Source organism: Pteronotus mesoamericanus, unplaced genomic scaffold, assembly GCF_021234165.1.
Source record: "Pteronotus mesoamericanus isolate MK-2021 breed Mesoamerican mustached bat unplaced genomic scaffold, CSHL_Meso_final contig_657, whole genome shotgun sequence".
Lineage (NCBI taxonomy): Eukaryota > Metazoa > Chordata > Mammalia > Chiroptera > Mormoopidae > Pteronotus > Pteronotus mesoamericanus.
Genome location: NW_026555229.1, coordinates 18,056,405 through 18,076,106, shown reverse-complemented (window position 1 = coordinate 18,076,106; position 19,702 = coordinate 18,056,405). Strand labels below are relative to the sequence as shown.

Here is a 19,702-nt window from a genome sequence, read left to right as displayed (position 1 = left end):
TCACCTTTCCCACCCCAAGTCTCGCTTGAGGAGTGAGGGCCCTGAGAGTCGACTCCCTAACGTTTAACCTCGGAGTTCTAAGGCCCTCCGAAGCGCGGCGATGACGCCGACTGCTGCCACGTCAGCCGACGCGCGTAAACCCCAGGGCGCTTGCGCGCGGGAGAAGGGCGGTGCGCACGCGGAGGACCGCCTTACATCCGGGGCCTTGGCGGCGGCGGCGGCAGCGCCGTGCGGAGGTCACGTGGATCCCTCCTTTCCATCTCTGGCTAGCTGGGCGCGGGCGACTGCTAGCGAGGCGCGTGGAACCTCGCGCTGGTTCCCCTCCGTCTCCTCTCCCGGCCCGGGCCACTAAGAGTTCACTGACTCCGTGTGAGCTGACCCTGCCGCCAAGATGCCGGCCTATTTTCAGAGGCCGGAAAATGCCCTCAAACGCGCCAATGGTGAGTGGGAGCGCGGGGCGCACCGGGCTGGGGCGGCCCAGGCCTCAGAGGTCGAGGGTCCCAGGCCTGCTTCTCGCTGCTCCGCTGCCTGACTGCGGCGCGGCCGGAGAGGAGGTCGATGCGGCCTGCCTGCCGCCGTCCTAGCCCGTAGTTGGGCATGGTTTCTTTTCTCGCTCCAACCGACCGGGGACGGGAACCGTCGCCCTGGGGGCTCTGCCTTCCCCCCGCTGCCGCCTGCCGCGTCTTGGGGGCCGCGGCCCTGGAGACTGGGCCACCCGGGCTGGAGCTTGTCCACCCTGTCTAACTCCGACTTGCTCTTTAGGCCATGGGTCTTTCGCCTGCTTAGGCCCCGCGCCCCGGGCCGCCATCTGGGAGTGTCGGGGAGGAAGAAACATGGCTCCCTCCCGGGGACAATGCACGCGAGAACCTCGACTCCACCTCCCGCCGGGGCCGGGAGCCGGCCAGTCCCACCTCCGGCCCTCCCACGGCCCCCTCCGGCCCTTAAATCTGGCGCGGCTCTTTGCTGGGTCAGGGTCCACTTACCTCTCCTCTAGTCACTGTATCTTTGCTTTGGGGACTCTGACCCATTTAACCTGTTCTCAGTTTTTCTCTGGCATTGATTATTGGCAAACCAGAAGCCTCTTCGGAATCACAGGAAGTTGGAACAGAGTTAACACTTGTAAGAGGGAGACTTAAAAGTTCTCTCTCAAAGATAACGAAACTGAGGCCTAGAGAGAGAGAATGGTTTTCCCAAGGTCACTCCGGGAGTGAGTTGTCGATCCAGGGGATAAAACAGAGGGCTCTCGACTTCCAGATGAGTCGTTTTTTACGCCACAGCCTTATTGCCTGCGATTTCTATTTTCCACATGTGCACTGAAGCCATAGGTCCTCTCAAGAAAACGTGTGCCCATATCCAGTAGGCATTTATTACGTTGGCATTATGAGGGTGCAGATGTATTATGCATATCTCTGGTCTTTAAAAACTTTGTTCTTTAGGGTTCCCCCGCGCCGCCCCCGGCCTAACTGTGTTAGGGCGTCCAAAGCCCTTATTTCACCCGTCCTCCTTCCAAAGAAGTTTTGGGTCTGATCCATGTTGTAGATGGATATACTCTGAGTGTTAGAGTATTATGTTTGTGGAGCTTATTTTGTTAAGCTGGTTTGAAAATTCCTCTGGCGAAGAGTCCGGTGTCAGTCACGACAAAATTGATACTACTGGTATCTGTCAGGGCCAGAGACCTGTTGGTCACATGCTTATTATTTTAAGCCAAACTAACAACTTTGGGGGAGGGTTAACAGTCTGTAGAAGGTAATTCTACATTCTATGGAATATAGTAATTGTTTTAAAAAACAGTTAAAACTACAGTGTAAAACCTGACCAGTAATTCTAACCAGCCATTTAATGGATAGAACAGGCGATAAGTTTATAGAAAAGAGAATAGATAGAAATTTATCACTACCGAATAAAAATAAACTGTAACAAAGTTTAAAGTTTAGAATATTAGAATTATATTCAATAACTTGGGTAAAATTATCCTGGATTTGCTGTTGTGGATCTGTTGTACAGTCACTTGGATGCTTTTACCAACAGGTTTCCCCCCCCCATTCTAATAGGCTGACACACTGTAATCTCCATGGCCTAAGTATTACACATTTGGTGTGTTTAGGCTTTATTTCCTTTTTCACTCCTCCCTTCTGAATCTTCATATGAATTCAATATTTCAGTAACTTTTGAAAATTAGTAGGGATACTTGATGTGTAATAAATCTTAAAACTTTTTTTTCACATTTCCAAAGTTGAAATTGATTTGATTCATAAAGGGGAAGTTGGGGAAAGCATCTGAAATTAAAGCAAGCATGATGAGAAGGGGATACTGCTTGGGTGGGCAGAGTGGATTTTGTGTCTGTAGTTTTCAAAAAGCAGTTGACTCCCCGCTGCAGCCCTTTCAAGGTGCAGGATGGGTGTTTCTGTGGTAGAGACGGAATGACTTGGCAGTCTTGTAGTAGTTTCTGTGCCTTTGAGCTCTTGAATAAGAGGTCTCTTCACACGAAGTATTAAGGTGAGCAGAATGTGGATGGCATATGGCACTGACTATAACACGAAGCAGGATAATAAAAGCACATTTCATCCCATGGAAATCATCTCATTTTGTCTAAGTGTTTTATTTGTGACATTTGTAACCTCAAACACGTTTAGACCCAATCCATTGCATTGTCTCTCTAAAATGTGAATACATTTAAGTAGAATAATCCTTTAGGTCTCCCTGAGTCTGTGTATCAGAACAATGTTTTTGAAAACACTTGCAGCACTCGGGAAGTGAGAGCTTGGACCAGCAGTTACAGGCAAGAGACTCCTACCGTGGCATCACTTGGGAAAAGCCCTTTTCCCCAGTTATGTTGTTAATAGTGCAGAACTAGCTGCTCCTAACCAGCTTTTTAATTAAACTACACCAAGGATTTAAGAATAAAGTTGTTACTAAACCCACAAGTTGTGTAACATTATAGCTTATCTACTTGGTCTGTTGCATAAATAAACTAGTAAAATTTGAAAGGTTCACCTAAACTTTTTCTATATACTCAGATACATAGTTTCAGTCATTGTGTCTGAAGGGTAATCTCAGAATGTTCAGCCTCTTGCTAATACAGTTTAAAATTCCAGTTTTCTTTTATTTCAAGAATGTCAGTCTGGAAAGGAACAGTCTTTGAACATTGCAATAGAGTGTTTAGTGTGTGACAGTTCCAGCCTCAATTTTTTCCCTCAAATTAGGTAATTCAGAAGAACTAAATCCTCCTTGTCTGTGTTAGGGTGAAGACATCATGAGTTAGGAAATCTGTTCCCATTCTAGTTTTTTCTTTTGAAAACATTTTTTTGTCGGTATCCGTGTTGTGTGTGTGAGTGTATGTGATAATTGAGGTGTTTGTCCCGTTAAAAATTATTTTTTAATGCATTTTCTTTGGCTTTTTTGAACCTATTTCACAACAGCTGGAGCCACAGCTACCCCATGTTTTTTGAACCTATTTCAGATTTGGAAGTGTAGTGTGGGATTTGGAATCTATCATAAGTTATGATTGGCTCTTTAGGAAGTGAAAAATACTTTAGTTCTATTCCTACACAAGACATTTTATTTTTTAGAATAACAAGAAATCATACTCTCCTATTTAAAAGTCAGAGCTTGGGAAAGTGAATTATGTTTAGACAGTTTGGTATTTTGTCATGGTGGGGCCCGCTCTCAACTTTAACTCTGTGCCTTTTTTATGTTACAAGATATCAACAGTACTTACATATACTAGTATAAGATTTAAATCTTCAATATAAGATTGGGAATTGGATAAAATAGGTTATTTGGGTGCTGATGTTGTGATTATTTAAAAAAAAGATTTTATTTTTAGAGAGAAGAGAGGAGTAGGAGGGAGAGAGAAACATGATTTCTCTCATGCACCCTCCCTGCCCACCCCCCATGGGGACCAGCCTGCAACCCAGGCATGTGCCTTGACCTGGCCCCAGGCATGTGCCCTGAATGAGAATTGGACTAGCGACCTTTTGCTTTGTGGGAGGATGCCCAAGCAACTAAAACACACCTGTCAGGGCTGCTCTGGTATTAGTTTGTTTTTTTAAGATTTTATTTATCTTTAGAGAGAGGCGAAGGAAGGGGAGAGAGAGAGAAACATCAATGTGTGAGATAGATCTATTGATCATTTGCCTGTTGCACACCCCAAGCTGGGGAGCCAGCCCGCAACCTAGGCATGTGCTCTGACTGGAAATTGAACCAGTGACTTCTAAGTTCACAGGCTGCTGCCCAATCCATTGAGCTACACCAGGCAGGGCTGTTCTGGTATTTTTAACATAAAGGATAAAATTTAACTAAAAACATGTGCTCCCCAATTTTTGGCTAATAGATACTGTTTTCTTGTTTAGTTGTGAAAAACACCGAAAGTTCTTTTGTAAATAACTTTATATGCATACTCCAGTAATAAACTAGGTAGGTCTGCCCCTTAAAACAGGAATGATTTATTATTCCAACAACGTATCTGGTTGTTATTACATCATTGTTTCATTTCATAGGATTTGAGAGAGAGATAGAAAGGTTGACAACTGAAAATGGACTTTCTCTCATAATGGCAAGATTAATGTTGAGTTTAAGTATTGAAAAGAGTTTTGCATTCATTTACATGTGAGGGATATGATTTGACATAATATGGGATGCACTAGGATATTGTGTAGAGATATTTATTTTCAGTATGTTTTGTTCGGATTTATCCTTTTGCAAGCTTTTTAATATATGAGAGTTATAAACTTTGTAGCTTTCCTGGGGGAAGGAATGTTCACAATCAGCATTCCTGATAGTTGTGCTAGTTGAAATGAAAGAAGAAATACTAGAGAATTAATAACTGTAGATCTAGTAAAACTCTCAAATAAGGGCTCTTTTTGCCTATTTTTTTGTTTAGCACAGAGTTCCATGGTGGATAATGCTATATATGTTACTAGTTTAACTCTTAATTTTTGGTCTCATTTTTTTTTTAAGATTTTATTTATTTTTAGAGAGAGGGGGAGGGAGGGAGGAAGAAGAAACATTGATGAGAGAGAAACATTGGTTGTCTTTCATACATGCCCAGGCTGGCGGCCAAACCTGCAACCCAGGCAGGTGCCTTGACCAGGAATCGAACCTACCACCTTCGCTTTGCAGGACAACGCCCAACCAACAGAGCCACGTTGGTCAGGGAACAGAGTTTTGTTTTGTTTTGTTTTGTGAGAAAGATACACAATGATTTAAAAAAAATATGAAGATGTAGTGTAAACTACACTACATAGTGTAAACTAGTGTTTTAGTTCTCCCAAATTATTTTTCAAGTGTTCATTGAAAAGTTTCTTTCTGTGAAATGTGGCAATTATGGAATTTTAAGTTGAACATAACCAGATGACTTACGTTGAATAACCTGTCCCCCCAGTTTATTGAGGATTTGTGCAAAAGAAAGCCAAAAATGAGAAGAAAAGATAAATTTCAACATCAGTAAAAAATAATGTGATAGAGGAGCCTTTGCTTTTGACCCAAAGTTCGAAATGAGCAATATACATAAAACATGAGATTAGAAATGGATTTTGAAATACTGCCACAGATGGAATGCCTTCATGTTTAGGTGGTGGTAAATCCAAGAGTATATGTTTCTTTGCTATATATTCTAAAATTTTTTTTTCCAGTTTTTAAGTTTGAGATTTATAGAATTATTGCAAAGATAGTATATATACATCACACGGTTTCCCCAATAGTATTTTATATCTGTATGATGATACATTTGTCACAACTAATTAATAAGTACTGATATATTATTATTAATCAAAGGCCATGTTTCATTCATATTTCTTTAGCTTTCCCTAATGTCCTTGTATTTCAGGATCTCATTCAAGATGCATCACACTAAGTTGTCCTGTGTGTTTAGGCTCATGGTTCTTAACAGCTGTTTAGACCTTCCTTTGAGGGGTACTGGTCTGTATTTTATGGAATGTCCCTCAGTTGGCATTTGTCTCATGTTTAGGCTGGGATAGTAAAGAGATACTCTGCTCATGTGGTGGAGGACTAAATTTTGTTAAGTTGTTGACTCTTCCAAACTTAATGTATAGACTGTCCCAATTGAAAATCCCAGTGACCTCTTTTGTAGATATTTACAAGTTTATATGGAAAGGCAGAAGACCTTGTATAGCCAACACAGTGTCGAAGAGCAGTGTTAGAACACCCGAACTAGCTGGTTTCAAGACTTCACCATACGTTCTTTTCCAGAAATCAAGACAGTGAGGTATTAGCAAAAGACTAGACACACAGATCAGTCGAGAATAATCAGAATAGAGAGCCCAAAACTAGACTGACAAAAATGGTCAGTTGGTCTTAAAGGAACGTCAACCTAATGTATTTTTCTTCCTCAGGTTTTAGCATGAACTAGAAAAAATTACATCAGCCAGAGCACTGGTGACTGAAGTCATACTTTTCTTAATTTGTGGGAAGATTTTTTTCCTCTCATCACTTCAGTTTCTGGAACTTTATTTTATGTTTTATTGATTATGCTATTACAGTTGTCCCATTTTTTTCTCCTCTTTATTCGCCTCTGCCTTGCACCCCTGTCCCACCAGCACCCCTCCCCCTTAGTTCATGTCCATGGGTTGTGCGTAGAAGTTGGCTTCTCCATTTCCTGTACTGTTCTTAACCTCCCCCTGTCTATTTTGTACCTACTGTTTATGCTTCTTATTCCCTGTACCTCCCCCATTCCCCCTCCCCTCTGATCTCCATTTCTGTGATTCTGTTCCTGTTCCAATTGTTTGCTGAGGGTTTTTTTTTTTTTTTTTAGGTTCAGTTGATATAGTTATGAGTTTGTTATCATTAGTTTCTGGAACTTTAAAAATCACTTGGAATTGAATGAAATTTAGCTTTACCTGTAGACCATATATTGAGACAGTACATGGTTTTCGTAGTTTTACCTTTGATAATTTTGGCATAGCTTTAGAAGTCAAAAATAAATGTGACCTAAAAAGAGATGGTAATGAGTTCAGAAACTAAAACAGGCAATTTGAAAAGCAAGATTTAGACTTTTGTATAGTATATATCACTGATTCTGATTCTCCTGAATTTTCCAGAATTTCTTGAGGTTGGCAAAAAGCAACCTGCTTTGGATGTTCTTTATGATGTTATGAAAAGTAAGAAACATAGAACATGGCAAAAAATACATGAGCCAATCATGTTGAAATACTTGGAACTTTGTGTCGATCTTCGCAAGAGCCATTTGGCTAAAGAAGGATTATACCAGTATAAGAACATATGTCAACAGGTATGAACAGAGCTGGGTTTAATTTTTGATAAGTGCTTATAGTAATTTTGAGGTTACCTTTTTTTTTCTTTTTTAAAGTATTTTTAGAGAGGGGGAGGGAGGGAAAAAGAGGGAGAGAAACATCAATGAGTGGTTGCGACTTACACGCCTCCTGCTGGAGACCTGGCCCTCAACTCAGGAGTGCGCCCTGGCTGGGAATTGAACTGGCGACCTTTCGGTTCTCAGGCCAGCACTCAATCCACCAGCCAGGATGAGTTTATCTTTCAGACTCAAAGGAAGTTAATGTAAAGTTATGCCATAAAATTTGCTTTTAAAATATTTTATGGTTTGTTGGGAAAAGTATTATAACTTCCTTTTTTTGATTAGGTGAACATCAAATCTCTAGAGGATGTTGTCAGGGCATATTTGAAATTGGCAGAGGAAAAAACTGAAGCTGCTAAAGAAGAATCCCAGCAGATGGTCTTAGACATAGAAGATCTGGATAATATTCAAACTCCTGAGAGGTATGTGGATTAAATTGCTAATTTTCTCAGTGTTTTTCTTTACATGCTCCTCCCATCTTTATTTGAAGTAGACTTTTATTAGAAAGAGTGCTTACCTTTGAAATTTTAAATGTATAATCAAAAAAATCATGTGTTACTCAAAATTCATAAAAGTGGAAAATTACAACCTTCAGATAGGTGGGTGTATACTAATTTCAGTGGTCGTACTACAGATTGGGAATTCAAATACTTGGACACTAAATGTGACGGCTTTACAGTGTGTCCAAAGTTGTAGGAAGAATTTGCAGTATTTTATTATAATCATCTGGTTTTGGTGTTTTAGTCAATATGGTAAAATAGGAAACCATGTCTAAAAGTGTTTTCAACATTTTTTATGTTTTTGTAGTGTCCTCTTAAGTGCTGTAAGTGGTGAAGACACTCAGGATCGTACTGACAGGTTACTTTTAACTCCATGGGTTAAGTTCCTTTGGGAATCATACAGACAGTGTTTGGACCTTCTTCGAAACAATTCTAGAGTAGAGCGTCTCTACCATGATATTGCCCAACAAGGTAAAACAAGAACTGATTTGAAAATTGACTTAAAATCAGATTTTTGCAAAAGAATAACTTAATGTTAACCTCTTATTCTCCTAAGTACTTATTTTTACATAGCTTTTATTCTTGAAATATTGGCATTCATTTGAATACTAATAAGTGACTGTAAGAAATTTTGTTTTGCTATTTAAGGTAATTCTGTATGAACTGTATTCCGTTAATGGCTGAAAGATCTTTTGAAGTCATTTTGGAATTTTCCAGGAGATTGGAAAAATAAACTTAACTTTTTGATTGCTTTCTGATAAATGAATTCTACTTTCGGCTCCACTGCTCCATATTCTTAGGAAAGCTACTTAACTGTGCACTGGATTTCTAAGGTCTTATAAAGCTCAGGACTTAAGATTCCTTGAAAAATACATGTTTTTCTTCAAAGTATTATTAAATATAGAACAAGCCTTTTTGATGACTCTGGATCATCATTAAAAGTATTCTGTTGTTGGCTGCTCGGTCTGTGGCAGGGCCCATTGCTCTGTCTCACTGCTTCACTAATAAATCCACTCTCACTCTAAACTTAAAAAAATCATCCAGTTGTTACACTACCTGTACTTTGAAGCAAGTACTTATTTTCCTAATCTTGTCCCTTTCTCTTACTGTCACTTGGCTTGCGGTCAGTGCAGCCTTTTAACTGTGGGACTTGAGAGTGGCTCCTGGCTTTTTTCTCCTTTGGCCTCAGCGTGAGCTTGTGTTGCCGTTGCTTTTACCATGGGAATGACTGGCATTTGTTGATTCAAATTTAAAGGGACTTGGATTATGGATATTTTACTAAGAGTCTTAGAACCTGTGTTCTGTTTTTGCTTATGGCTAGCATATATGAATTTTCAGTTACCATAAATAAACTTGGGCTTTTTGATAACTATTGATATAAATAATTAACTCGAAGTTAAACTGTATCCCTTTGAGGCCTATTCAAATAGGAATACTATTTTTTTAGCAAAGGGCAGAAGAATTCCCCCAAATTATCCTAATCTTGCATATATGGCAGAAAATTACTACTTTAATTGGTACTTTAAAATTATTAATAAGTAAATGTCCATTTATTAATAATTAAATGATTAAACTAATATTTTAATGACAGCAAGAAGTACATGTGCACGTCTGTGTACGGAGTTGAAATTAGGTTACCATAAGCCTTACCCAATTTGTGCATTTTTCATTAGTGCAAAAGCTTACTGTCTTTGTAAGTAAGAAAGTTCTTTGTACATTTGACCCTTGAACAACATGGGGGTTGAGGTACCAGCCCTCGTGCAGTTGAAAATCTGCATAGAACTTTTGATTCCTCAGAAACGTAACTACTAATAGCCTACTTTGGAAGTCTTACGAAGTCTTAGTGATAAAATAAAATAAAATCAACACATACTTTGTATATAATGTGTTATACTGTATTCCTATGCTAAAATAAGCCAGAGAAAAGAAAATGTTAAGAAAATTAGAAGGAAGAGAAAATAAACTTGCAGTACTTAACTGAAAAAAATCTCTGTGTATAGGCGAACCTGCACAGTCAAACGTGTGTTGTTGAAGGGTCATCTGTATTTCAGGCTAGAATTTTTTTTGCTCTTTTAGGGTTTGAAATGGTAAGTGTTAGAAAGGTGAGTCCCTTCTAGACTGAAATTTGAATAATTTCCCATTTGTAAACTCAGAACCATATTTTAGTCCAAGGACAGGACTGAAGACTGTCCAAAAGGTGGGCAGGGTACACGAAGTGAGTTTTGACTCTGATCACTTCTAAAGGCTCATGGTGAGTTTGGTAAATCTTGTTAAAATAACTGATCTTAATACATGAAATAAAGCCTCTTCAAGTGCTTAAGTTAGTGATGGAAATTACCTAATTTGTTTTACATTTATGCTTATAGCTTTCAAATTCTGCCTCCAATATACCCGTAAGGCTGAATTCCGTAAGCTGTGTGACAATTTGAGAATGCACTTGTCTCAGATTCAACGCCACCATAACCAAAGTACAGCAATCAATCTTAATAATCCAGAGAGCCAGTCAATGCATTTGGAAACCAGGCTTGTTCAGTTGGACAGTGCTATCAGCATGGAATTGTGGCAGGTATGGTGTGAAATGCTAGCTTTTCTTTCAAGTAATAATAGTCCACATTACTTTTATCCCCCCTTCCTGAGTCTCTTCATCTTGATATCTTTTAGTTAATTTCAGTAGATAGGGCAGGAATTTAAGATTATCTAATGGAGTAGGGAGAGTTCTGGATGGGGAATCTCAGAATATTTGATTCTAGTGTCTAACTATCAAATCTGGGCTGAATCATGTAATCTCTTTGGACCCAGTTTCTTTCCACATAAAACAGCTCATCCTCAGTGCTGCTCAATGCCTGGTGCCAGTCTGTGAACATTTTACTGGTTTTTGATGAAATAAGTCTAGAGAAGACACATTTATAAAGTTTTTATTTTTAATAGCAACTTCATAATAATTTTGTCCGTTTACTTCGATTTTAAAAAAACAGCTTGTCTTTCCATTTTACTTTTGTAGTAATTTTCTTGTATTGTGTAAGAGTATTGATGGTGACAGGTTGGAAATTAAAAAACAAGCTTGTCCTTTACTGCAAATAAAGATATGCTGCACTAGGTTGTCTCCTAGGTTTCTTAGCGCTGCTTTGGCTTAGTTAGAATACATGGTAGGTAATCCTACATTGGAGATCTCATGGCTGTTGGGAATAGTCCTCTACTCAACCTTCTTAATCTTAAGAATTCCACAAAGACATTTTTACATGATTTTGTAGTCATAAGGTGAACCTTTTATGTATTTGATCCCCCCAAAATCTAATCGAAATTATAGAGGAAGAAGTTAAAAATCGTATCAAAAGCTTTTCAGCCAGGTGAAAACGTGATTTGATTTTCCATGCTCTCCTTACAAAATCTTTCTTTGCTGTAGGGACACCCTTAAAATAACTGCCTGAAATAAAAGTATATGTTTATTATAGAAAATATGGATAAGTAAAAAGAGGACAATATTCATTCATGATCTTAAAACTTGGAAAAAACCTCTATATTGTGTTTTGTGTCCTCCCGGATTTTTTCTGTGTATTTCCCCAAGTGGTATGCTATTCTGCACATTTTTATTAAAAAGTCTGCTGTCCACTTTAAGGAATTTAAGGATTTAATATTTTTTGCAATTGTGACAGTTTTCAGAAATATATCAGATATTAAATTATAGGTGAATAAAAAGAACCATACTTGAAAGCATTCTATTTGTCGCTTTTATTAAGTGTTTTGTGCTTTAGGTTTTATAAATAGATTTGAATTATACTTTTTTTTTGTTTAGAATGCAATGATTAATTTATACTACTAATTTTAGGAAGCATTCAAAGCTGTGGAAGATATTCATGGGCTGTTCTCCTTATCTAAAAAACCACCTAAACCTCAGTTGATGGCAAATTACTATAACAAAGTCTCAACTGTGTTTTGGAAATCGGGAAATGCTCTGTTCCATGCATCTACACTCCATCGCCTTTACCATCTATCCAGAGAAATGAGAAAGAATCTTACCCAAGAAGAGATGCAGAGGTAAGAATGTTGCAGAATTGAGATTATGAAATGCCTGTGTACTGTTAAGTGGCATAGTAGTATGGTGTGAATTAGGGTTTGTCACCCTGTGCACTGTTGACATTTGGATTTGGATAATTCTTTGTGGTGCGGGACTGTGCATTTAGGAAGCAGCATCCCTCATTTCTACCCACTGGATTCCAGTAGCAGTCCTTCCAGTCTGTGATGACCAAAAATGTCTCTGGACATTCTTCTTGAACAGTATTCTTGCTCTTCAGTAGCTATCTTGTCCAATAACCAACTCTACCAAAGCTGCGATTGGGAATATTGAATATAAAAGACAGTGTTAAGGTATAAGCTTTCTATCCACATACAGGTGTTTAGAATCTGTTCTTAGAACAAATTAGTTACTTAAAAATAAATACTTTCCATAAAGTCACTTTTTTCCTGATTATAAAAAAAATTAACTATGTAAACTATTTAGGGTACATATATAAATGAATATTAAAAAGGGTCTATAAGCTACCATTTTAAAGACCTATTTACTTTTAAAATTCTATGTAATTCTTATTTTCTTTTGTTTTCTTCTTTTAAAAAAAGTACTTTTCAACTGGACTTAGATGATTTGCATACCATTCTTTTTCTCTTACTGGTAGACCATGACATTTTGGCCTCTAGTTAGAATTGTGTGCACCAAATTGTTTTTCTTTCAGCTTTACAGCAATAATAGAACCAACTTAAATGAGTTTTTCTAGTATATTTTTGAAACTCTTGAGCACAGTGTTTATTCTGTAATTTGCTGCCCCTTATATAATCCAGGTGTGTTTGACATAAGGAAAAACTTGGTTTTCTTTAAGGTACTCGTGTAACCTCTCTTTAGAGAGGACTATAATAAAAAGCCTCTGGTTATTTAGCTTTATGTTATACCTTTGCTTAATTAAGTGTGTGGCCTCAGACCCAGCCTTGAAAATAGAGAGCCGAGGTGGAGCCCTGGGCTTGACGGCTACAGAGCTCGCGGCCCTTGTGTCCAGCAGGCCTTTGAATTCAACTTTACCTTCCTCGGATGTGTTAAGGCAGCTAACATTTAGGTTTTGTTTTCCCCTCCTGATTTGTGTTCACTTAAGGTCGTGTAAGTTTTTCCCCTTTCTTACTGTCATTTTTTCCCTTACATTTTAAAGCTGCCTTGATTGGTTTTGTAAGGAAGTATGAGGTGTGCAGATGTGTCTCTCTTGCCATTTAACCCAGTCTTTTCCAATAGATAGAAACCATTGACAGTAGTAAGTGGATGGATGAAGTTCTGATTCTCCAGGTATTCATTTTAGCACAGTCCATTTCTTAATCTTACGCTTTGATGAGTAGTATTTATGAATATAGTTCACATGGTGGTATACATACTCTGTCACTGGCGTATTTACCAGATGATTATGAGTAATCTCTTTCTGCTTAAGTAACATTTACAGATTTAATAGACTTGTAATTTTGTTCTCCAGAATGTCTACTAGAGTGCTTTTGGCCACTCTTTCCATCCCTATTACCCCTGAACGTACTGATATTGCCCGACTTCTGGATATGGACGGCATTATAGTTGAAAAACAACGGCGCCTTGCAACACTGCTAGGTCTTCAAGCCCCACCAACAAGAATTGGCCTTATTAACGATATGGTTGGTATATGTTTGACATTCTTATAGCTCTGAACAGAAAGCATTTGTCAGGTTTTATAATTCATGATTAAATACTGGGGATTCTAATGCATGGACAGATTTTAAGAATTGGAATTGTAGGTCAGTACTGTGTTCATTTGAGGTGATTTGTCACTAGTGGCTGAGCTGGATTTAAACTTGATGTAGCAAATAAAACTTGGACTAGCTCTGAGGAATAGGATAAACCAGACCACTCAGTAAGAGAGGAATGATGGGCAAGAAGGTTCATGGTTTATTTCAGGGGGCTGTAGGAAAACTAATTAAATTTACAGATTTTGGAAATAATGATGATGAAGCTAAAATGCAGATTTCTAGGTTTCACTCACTACATACACTAAATCAATTTCAGAATATGGAGCCTACGTTACATACGTTTACAGTGTTTTACATTGATGGAATCTTTTCATTCAGCAAAAATTTATCATTTGAGTACCTGTTATATGCCAGGCTAGTGATACTTAAGTGGAATTTGTATTCCTGAGGAGTTTAGATTTTAGGGACTCTGAATTACCCTAGTGTGACTTAGTAGTTATTGTCATATACCTCCAGCAAGTTACTTTACATGGAAAAAGAGGACTAGGTGTTTGAGAAAAGGCCTTACTCTCCTGGCAGAATCAATCAGTTTAGGTAAGAACGACAATAAATTCCCCCCTGTTTATGGGGGATCCATTCCAAGACCCCTAATGCATGCCTAAAACTACTAAAAGTAGTGAACCCTATATATATAAAAAATAGATATACATACTATATTTTTTCCTATATGCATATATTTGTGATAAAGTTTAATTTGTAAATTAGCCATAATAAGAGATTAACAACAGTAACTGATAATTTAAAAGAATGATTATATCCTGTAAAAAAATATTATGTGAATGTTCTTTCTCAAAATACCTTAATGTACTGTATTTATCTTTTCATTTAAAGAAAAGCAGTTCACAGCTCTGGCATATCCAGACTGTCATCATCACTAGTCTTACTCTTTGTGAGCATTAAATAAAACGGGTGACTTGAACACAAGCACTAGGATACAGCTGATCTGATAACCCATAAGACCATATAGTGCAGATACACAGGACAAAGGGATGATGTGGGACTGAGCAAGGACAGCATGAGATTTCATCACGCTACTTAGAATGGTGCACAATTTAAAACTTGCAAATTGTTTGTTTCTGATATTTTCCATTTACTCACTTTAGACCTCTGGTAACTGAAGCAAACTGCAGAAAGTAAAATGCAGATAGGGTCGGGGGAGCTACTGTAATGAGCTTTCTAAATATTAGGTTGGCCAAAAAGTCCCTTTAGTTTTTTTCTGTAAAACAAAGACATATTTTTCATTTTCACCAGTAACTTTATTTATTTAGATATATTGAGTATGTCAGCTTTCTTCTTCTAGCGGGTAGAGGCCAGGGGTGCTGCTAAACATCTTTCAATACATAAGACAGCCCCACAGCAAAGAATTATTTGGCTGAAATGACAGTAGTACGAAGAAACTTCACAAACCGTTTTGGACACATTCGATCAGTCACAGCACCTTCTCCATATACTGCACAAATCTTTCTTTGCTTTTCAGTTGTGTTTTTACCTTTCTTGAGGTAATGTTGCATATTTCCTTCCATCTTCAATATTAAAATGGCTGCACAAAAATTCATCAATTTTGATAAGTTTCTTTCTAAATGTCTGCTGATAAGACAGTTGTCACAACTCAATCTAACAATAGTTTTGAGTGAAGTTAAAGACAACTAAGCACTACTGTTTCTCTTTTACAGTAGTAAGGTAATTTTCTTTTTAGTCAACTTTTGAAAAGCACTATAAAACATTATTTCTCTGTCTTTGTATGCCTCCCTGTTTGTTTGTTTTTTTTAAATCCTCATAGGACATACTCATTGATTTTAGAGTGGAAGGGAAGGAAAGAGAAGGAGGGAGAGAAACAGTGATCAGCTTGCCTCTTATACATGCCTTGACCAGAGATCGAAACTGTGACCAAGGCACATGTCCTGACTGGGAATTGAACCTGTGACCTTTTGGTTCTTAGGGGCTTCAACCAACTGAGCCACACTGGCCAGGGTATCCTCCATGTTGTACTCTGCTTCCACTGACCTCAGACATAAGCTTTGTGTTTCGGCAAGTTTGTATGGGACCTAGGATTAAATGTAACAAAAACAATAGCATTGTTTTTAGGAAGAGGTCTTGTTAGCAATATGTTTTTAAAATTTCATTTTTAATACTGAAGAAGTGTGCCACACTGGAAATATAATCCACATCTCTTGAACCCGTGTCTCTACATACCACACCTTGATACTAAAGTTTGTCTGTTTTGATACTGATTTCAGGGATCAGTGATGGAGAGAGAGCCTTGAGCCAGTAGCCAGGACATCCAGATTTGGGTCCTCATTGTGCCCATAGATAAATGTAGATGTTTATAAGAAGGGTACGGGTTTGTGTCTGGTGAATAGATTAGGTGGCCATAAAGAGGCATTTATATATCTTGGTGAGTTTATTATGTATCTGAGGTTGAGACCTGAACTTCGGGCTTGTGTGGGTATAAACAGGCACCAAGAGAATGATACCATTTTCTCAAGATCAAATGAATTAAGCTATATGAGACTGATTGTTAGGTCAGAAAGCCAATTGTTAATTTTAGTGAGGAATAATACTTCAATAGGTTAGGAAAGCCTATCTCTTAGCACAATGCCTATTTAGAGGGGATGTTAAATGGAGAATCTAGAATTATTTGATTGGCATGAAATTAGAGCTGAGGGAATTTTATTTGTATTCTTATACCACACCACATTCCAATATTCTTTTTATAAGTATTCAAATGTTTTAGGACATTAGTCATATACCCATTTTGCTTTGGAGTTAAAACTTAGTCTAGAGTGCTCAAGTGTGTGGACATCATTCTTTTTTTGGGGATAGGATATGCCAGCATTTGCTTTAGTTTTGTGACTTGGTCTCTATGGGTATGGACTCCTGTACTTTCAAGTCTTGCTGTGTCCCTGCAGTTACAGTGTGTTTGGATTAGCTGTTCCCAGCATGTGAAAGATGAAGGTCCCATGAATTCTAGGTTTAGAGCACAGATAAGATTTAGTTATGGGAAGTTTTAGGGTTTATAACATGATGCCACTCTGTCTCATTTGTAAGAAAGATTATGCAAGTGGCATTTTTTTTTTTCTGGGAAAGGAAGTTGAATTTTATTCAAATATAAACAAAATGTTATTGAACACTTTTAAGAGTAGAAATCAAATGTAATTGGGTAAATTCTTAAAAGTTTCTTTCCAGTTACCACTTTTTATATCCCCCAAGAATAGGCATTGTCCTGATTTATAACATCACAGATTTTTGCCTATACAGATACACTAAGTTTCGTTTATACAAAATATAAGTTCATATAAATATGGAATTGTGAAAATTTTTTCTAACCGTTATATTTGTGAAATTTATGTGTTCAATATAGCTGTTCTTTCTTTGACTCTTTCTGTATGTTGTATGAACCTCTCCCTCGTTGTCCTGAGTTTTTCCAGTTTGGGGCTATTACAAACAGTGGTGCCATGACAGTTTTTGTGAGGTTCAGTTATTTGTAAACTCTGGTATTTTACTTGTTATTGTAAGTAAATTGTGGCTAAAGTTAGATTACTTTGGCCACAGGAGTTGTGTTTGTACATATTTTATTGATTATGTTTAGATTTTTTTCTTTCCTTTTTAAGTTCTTGTGGAGCTTTTCATTGATTGCTGCATAATTTGGGGCAAGAGACTGAGAAGTGGTCCTGGATTTCTCTTCAGAAAAATTTACAAGTTGAGGCTAGATTATCTTTCATTTTCCAGATTTCCAATTCTATTTTCTTCAATTTATCATCTGTTCAGAATCCCAGTTTGAAAATTTTCTTTAGCAATTCAACCTATTTTTTAAATTTAATCTTTATTGCATTTTTTTTCCCATTACCATTTAGTCCCCTTATACCTGCCTCCCCTGGCAGTTGAACGTCATGTTTTGTTTACTGTAGGTCAGATTCAATGTACTACAGTATGTTGTCCCAGAAGTGAAAGACCTTTACAATTGGCTGGAAGTAGAATTTAACCCACTAAAACTCTGTGAGAGAGTCACAAAGGTAAGTCTTTGTATTTAATTTTTGGTTAGATCGCCATGTAGCATGCCCTATTGCAGTTTTTGTTTGTATTTCTATTTATTAAAGGAGAAGTATTCTGTTGTCCTATGTGTTTGAATTCAGTGCTCCTTCCTTCCCTCCCTCCCCCCCCCTCTCCCTTCCTTTCCCTCTCCACCCTAGGACATGCTTATTGATTTTTTTAAAGAGAGGGGGAGGGAGAGAGGGAGAGAAACATTGATCGGTTTCATCTCGTATGTGTCTGGAGGACTGAAACCGCAACCTCGGTATGTGCCCTCACCAGAAATTGAACCCACAATCTTTGGGTTTGCAGGACAACATCCCAGTCATCTGAGCCACGCTGGCCAGGGCTTCAGTGCACATTTCATTGCCTTTTTTCTTTATGTCAAGAGAAAAGGTATTTCTGATGTGCTAAGCAAACCTGTGCAGATGAATCAGCAGCATGACTTAGAGTAGCCATTGCTGCCAGTCACCTTCAGACAAGTATCCATAGTTTCATAATACATTCTGCATTTTCTGTTGTGTGATGTTTTTGTATGTTAAGAAAACTGAAAAAGTTTTGTAGATGTTTTGGTGTCTGTTATGTACAGAGTATAAGTCTTCCTCAATTTAATGAATTTTTACAGGTTCTGAATTGGGTTAAAGACCAACCTGAAAAGGAACCAGAATTGCAACAGTATGTCCCACAGCTGCAAAACAACACCATACTCCGTCTTCTGCAGCAGGTAAAAATGAAAAATGGATGTTTTATGTAAGAACTGGAATCTCTTTCCTTGATTGTTTTGATTGCAAAACTGAAAAATTCAGGAATGGCTTAGGAACAAAAGCCTCCCCAAAGTCTACTCCCTGACCAAAATTAGTTGTATTTATATTTGATTTGGGGAAAAATAATTTTGCATAATTTAATAACTTTTTTTTGCTCATTTTGTTGAACTCTCTTTGTACATTTTCCCTTGGTGTAATAATGGCTTTTCATTGCCTAAGGGTACTATAACTTATTCAGACTATTGATACAAATCTGTATTTCTGGGCTTTTTGCTATTAGAAAGTGTTGCAGCGAGTGTATTTCTTAAATGTATCTTTGCATACTTCTGTGACTTTCTGTAACACAAGTAGTAGAATTAGTCAGAGTTTGTGCATCTGAAGCTCTAATAGCTCCTGAAAAGGTTCTATTAAGGGACCCTCCCACCAGGGGCAAGTGAGGGCCTTTTCTCCTGCAAACAGTAGGTATCATCAATCTTCTAACATACTTTAGTCTTACTTATTACTTAAGTTTGACTGCTGTGATTTATAATACGGTTAAAAGTTCTGTTATAATACAGTTATAATACGGTTAAAATACTGTTTTGTTTTCCATTTGTTTCATTTGGAGGAGAGGCTTATATGTTCACTTCAGTATTTGTGCACATTTCATTGACCTGCTTTCTCATACATGTGAGCAGTGTTATTTCTTATGTGCTATACAAATAGTTGAAGGTTAATTAGCAGTATAACTAAATAGTAATGCTGCCAGTCTCCTTCAGACAAATAATTTTCTAGAAAGTATTCAGATGAGTTAGGCTGCGGGTCTTTACCTGCATATATGTAATGAGTTAGGGGTTTTTTTTGTTTTATGAAATTATAAAAAATGCTTTTCAAAAATAGTATAATATGATGGTCTGAGACATAGGATTTGATGTTGAGAGCCTTGCATTGGAATGTGAATTCCAGCGATGTATTGTTATCATAGATACTCTGAACTTAAACTTTTCTCTGAACAATGGGCATAATTTCTACTTTCCAAATATGAGACTGCACGTAAAATGCTGAATAAATGATAGCTGCTATTATTAACCTTGTGTTTTTTATGCAGGTGGCACAAATTTATCAGAGCATTGAGTTTTCTCGTTTGACCTCTCTGGTTCCTTTTGTTGATGCTTTCCAACTGGAACGTGCCATAGTAGATGCAGCCCGGCACTGCGACCTGCAGGTGGGTGTTGTAAGCAGATGCTGAGGCGGAAGGCTGGGCTTTGAGGACTAGAAACACGTCTTCTGTT

The 19,702-nt window shown here is 37.9% G+C and overlaps 1 protein-coding gene and 2 non-coding genes across 3 annotated transcripts in view; all 3 read left to right on the top strand.

Moving 5' to 3' along the window:
- The first annotated feature begins 238 nt into the window (after nt 1-238).
- The window catches only part of EIF3A (eukaryotic translation initiation factor 3 subunit A), a 36,986-nt gene continuing 17,522 nt past the window's right edge, over nt 239-19,702 (top strand). Inside the window, exons 1-10 of the mRNA XM_054581588.1 lie at nt 239-440; nt 7,059-7,249; nt 7,616-7,752; nt 8,138-8,301; nt 10,197-10,396; nt 11,657-11,865; nt 13,335-13,506; nt 17,547-17,651; nt 18,293-18,391; nt 19,519-19,635. Coding sequence (XP_054437563.1) covers nt 392-440; nt 7,059-7,249; nt 7,616-7,752; nt 8,138-8,301; nt 10,197-10,396; nt 11,657-11,865; nt 13,335-13,506; nt 17,547-17,651; nt 18,293-18,391; nt 19,519-19,635 — 1,443 coding nt within the window. The 5' untranslated portion in view covers nt 239-391. The remainder of the gene's footprint in view (nt 441-7,058; nt 7,250-7,615; nt 7,753-8,137; nt 8,302-10,196; nt 10,397-11,656; nt 11,866-13,334; nt 13,507-17,546; nt 17,652-18,292; nt 18,392-19,518; nt 19,636-19,702) is intronic.
- Nucleotides 18,022-18,151, top strand: LOC129077387 (small nucleolar RNA SNORA19). Its single transcript, XR_008529844.1, has one exon. It is a non-coding gene; the product is annotated as a small nucleolar RNA SNORA19 (small nucleolar RNA).
- Nucleotides 19,068-19,195, top strand: LOC129077386 (small nucleolar RNA SNORA19). Its single transcript, XR_008529843.1, has one exon. It is a non-coding gene; the product is annotated as a small nucleolar RNA SNORA19 (small nucleolar RNA).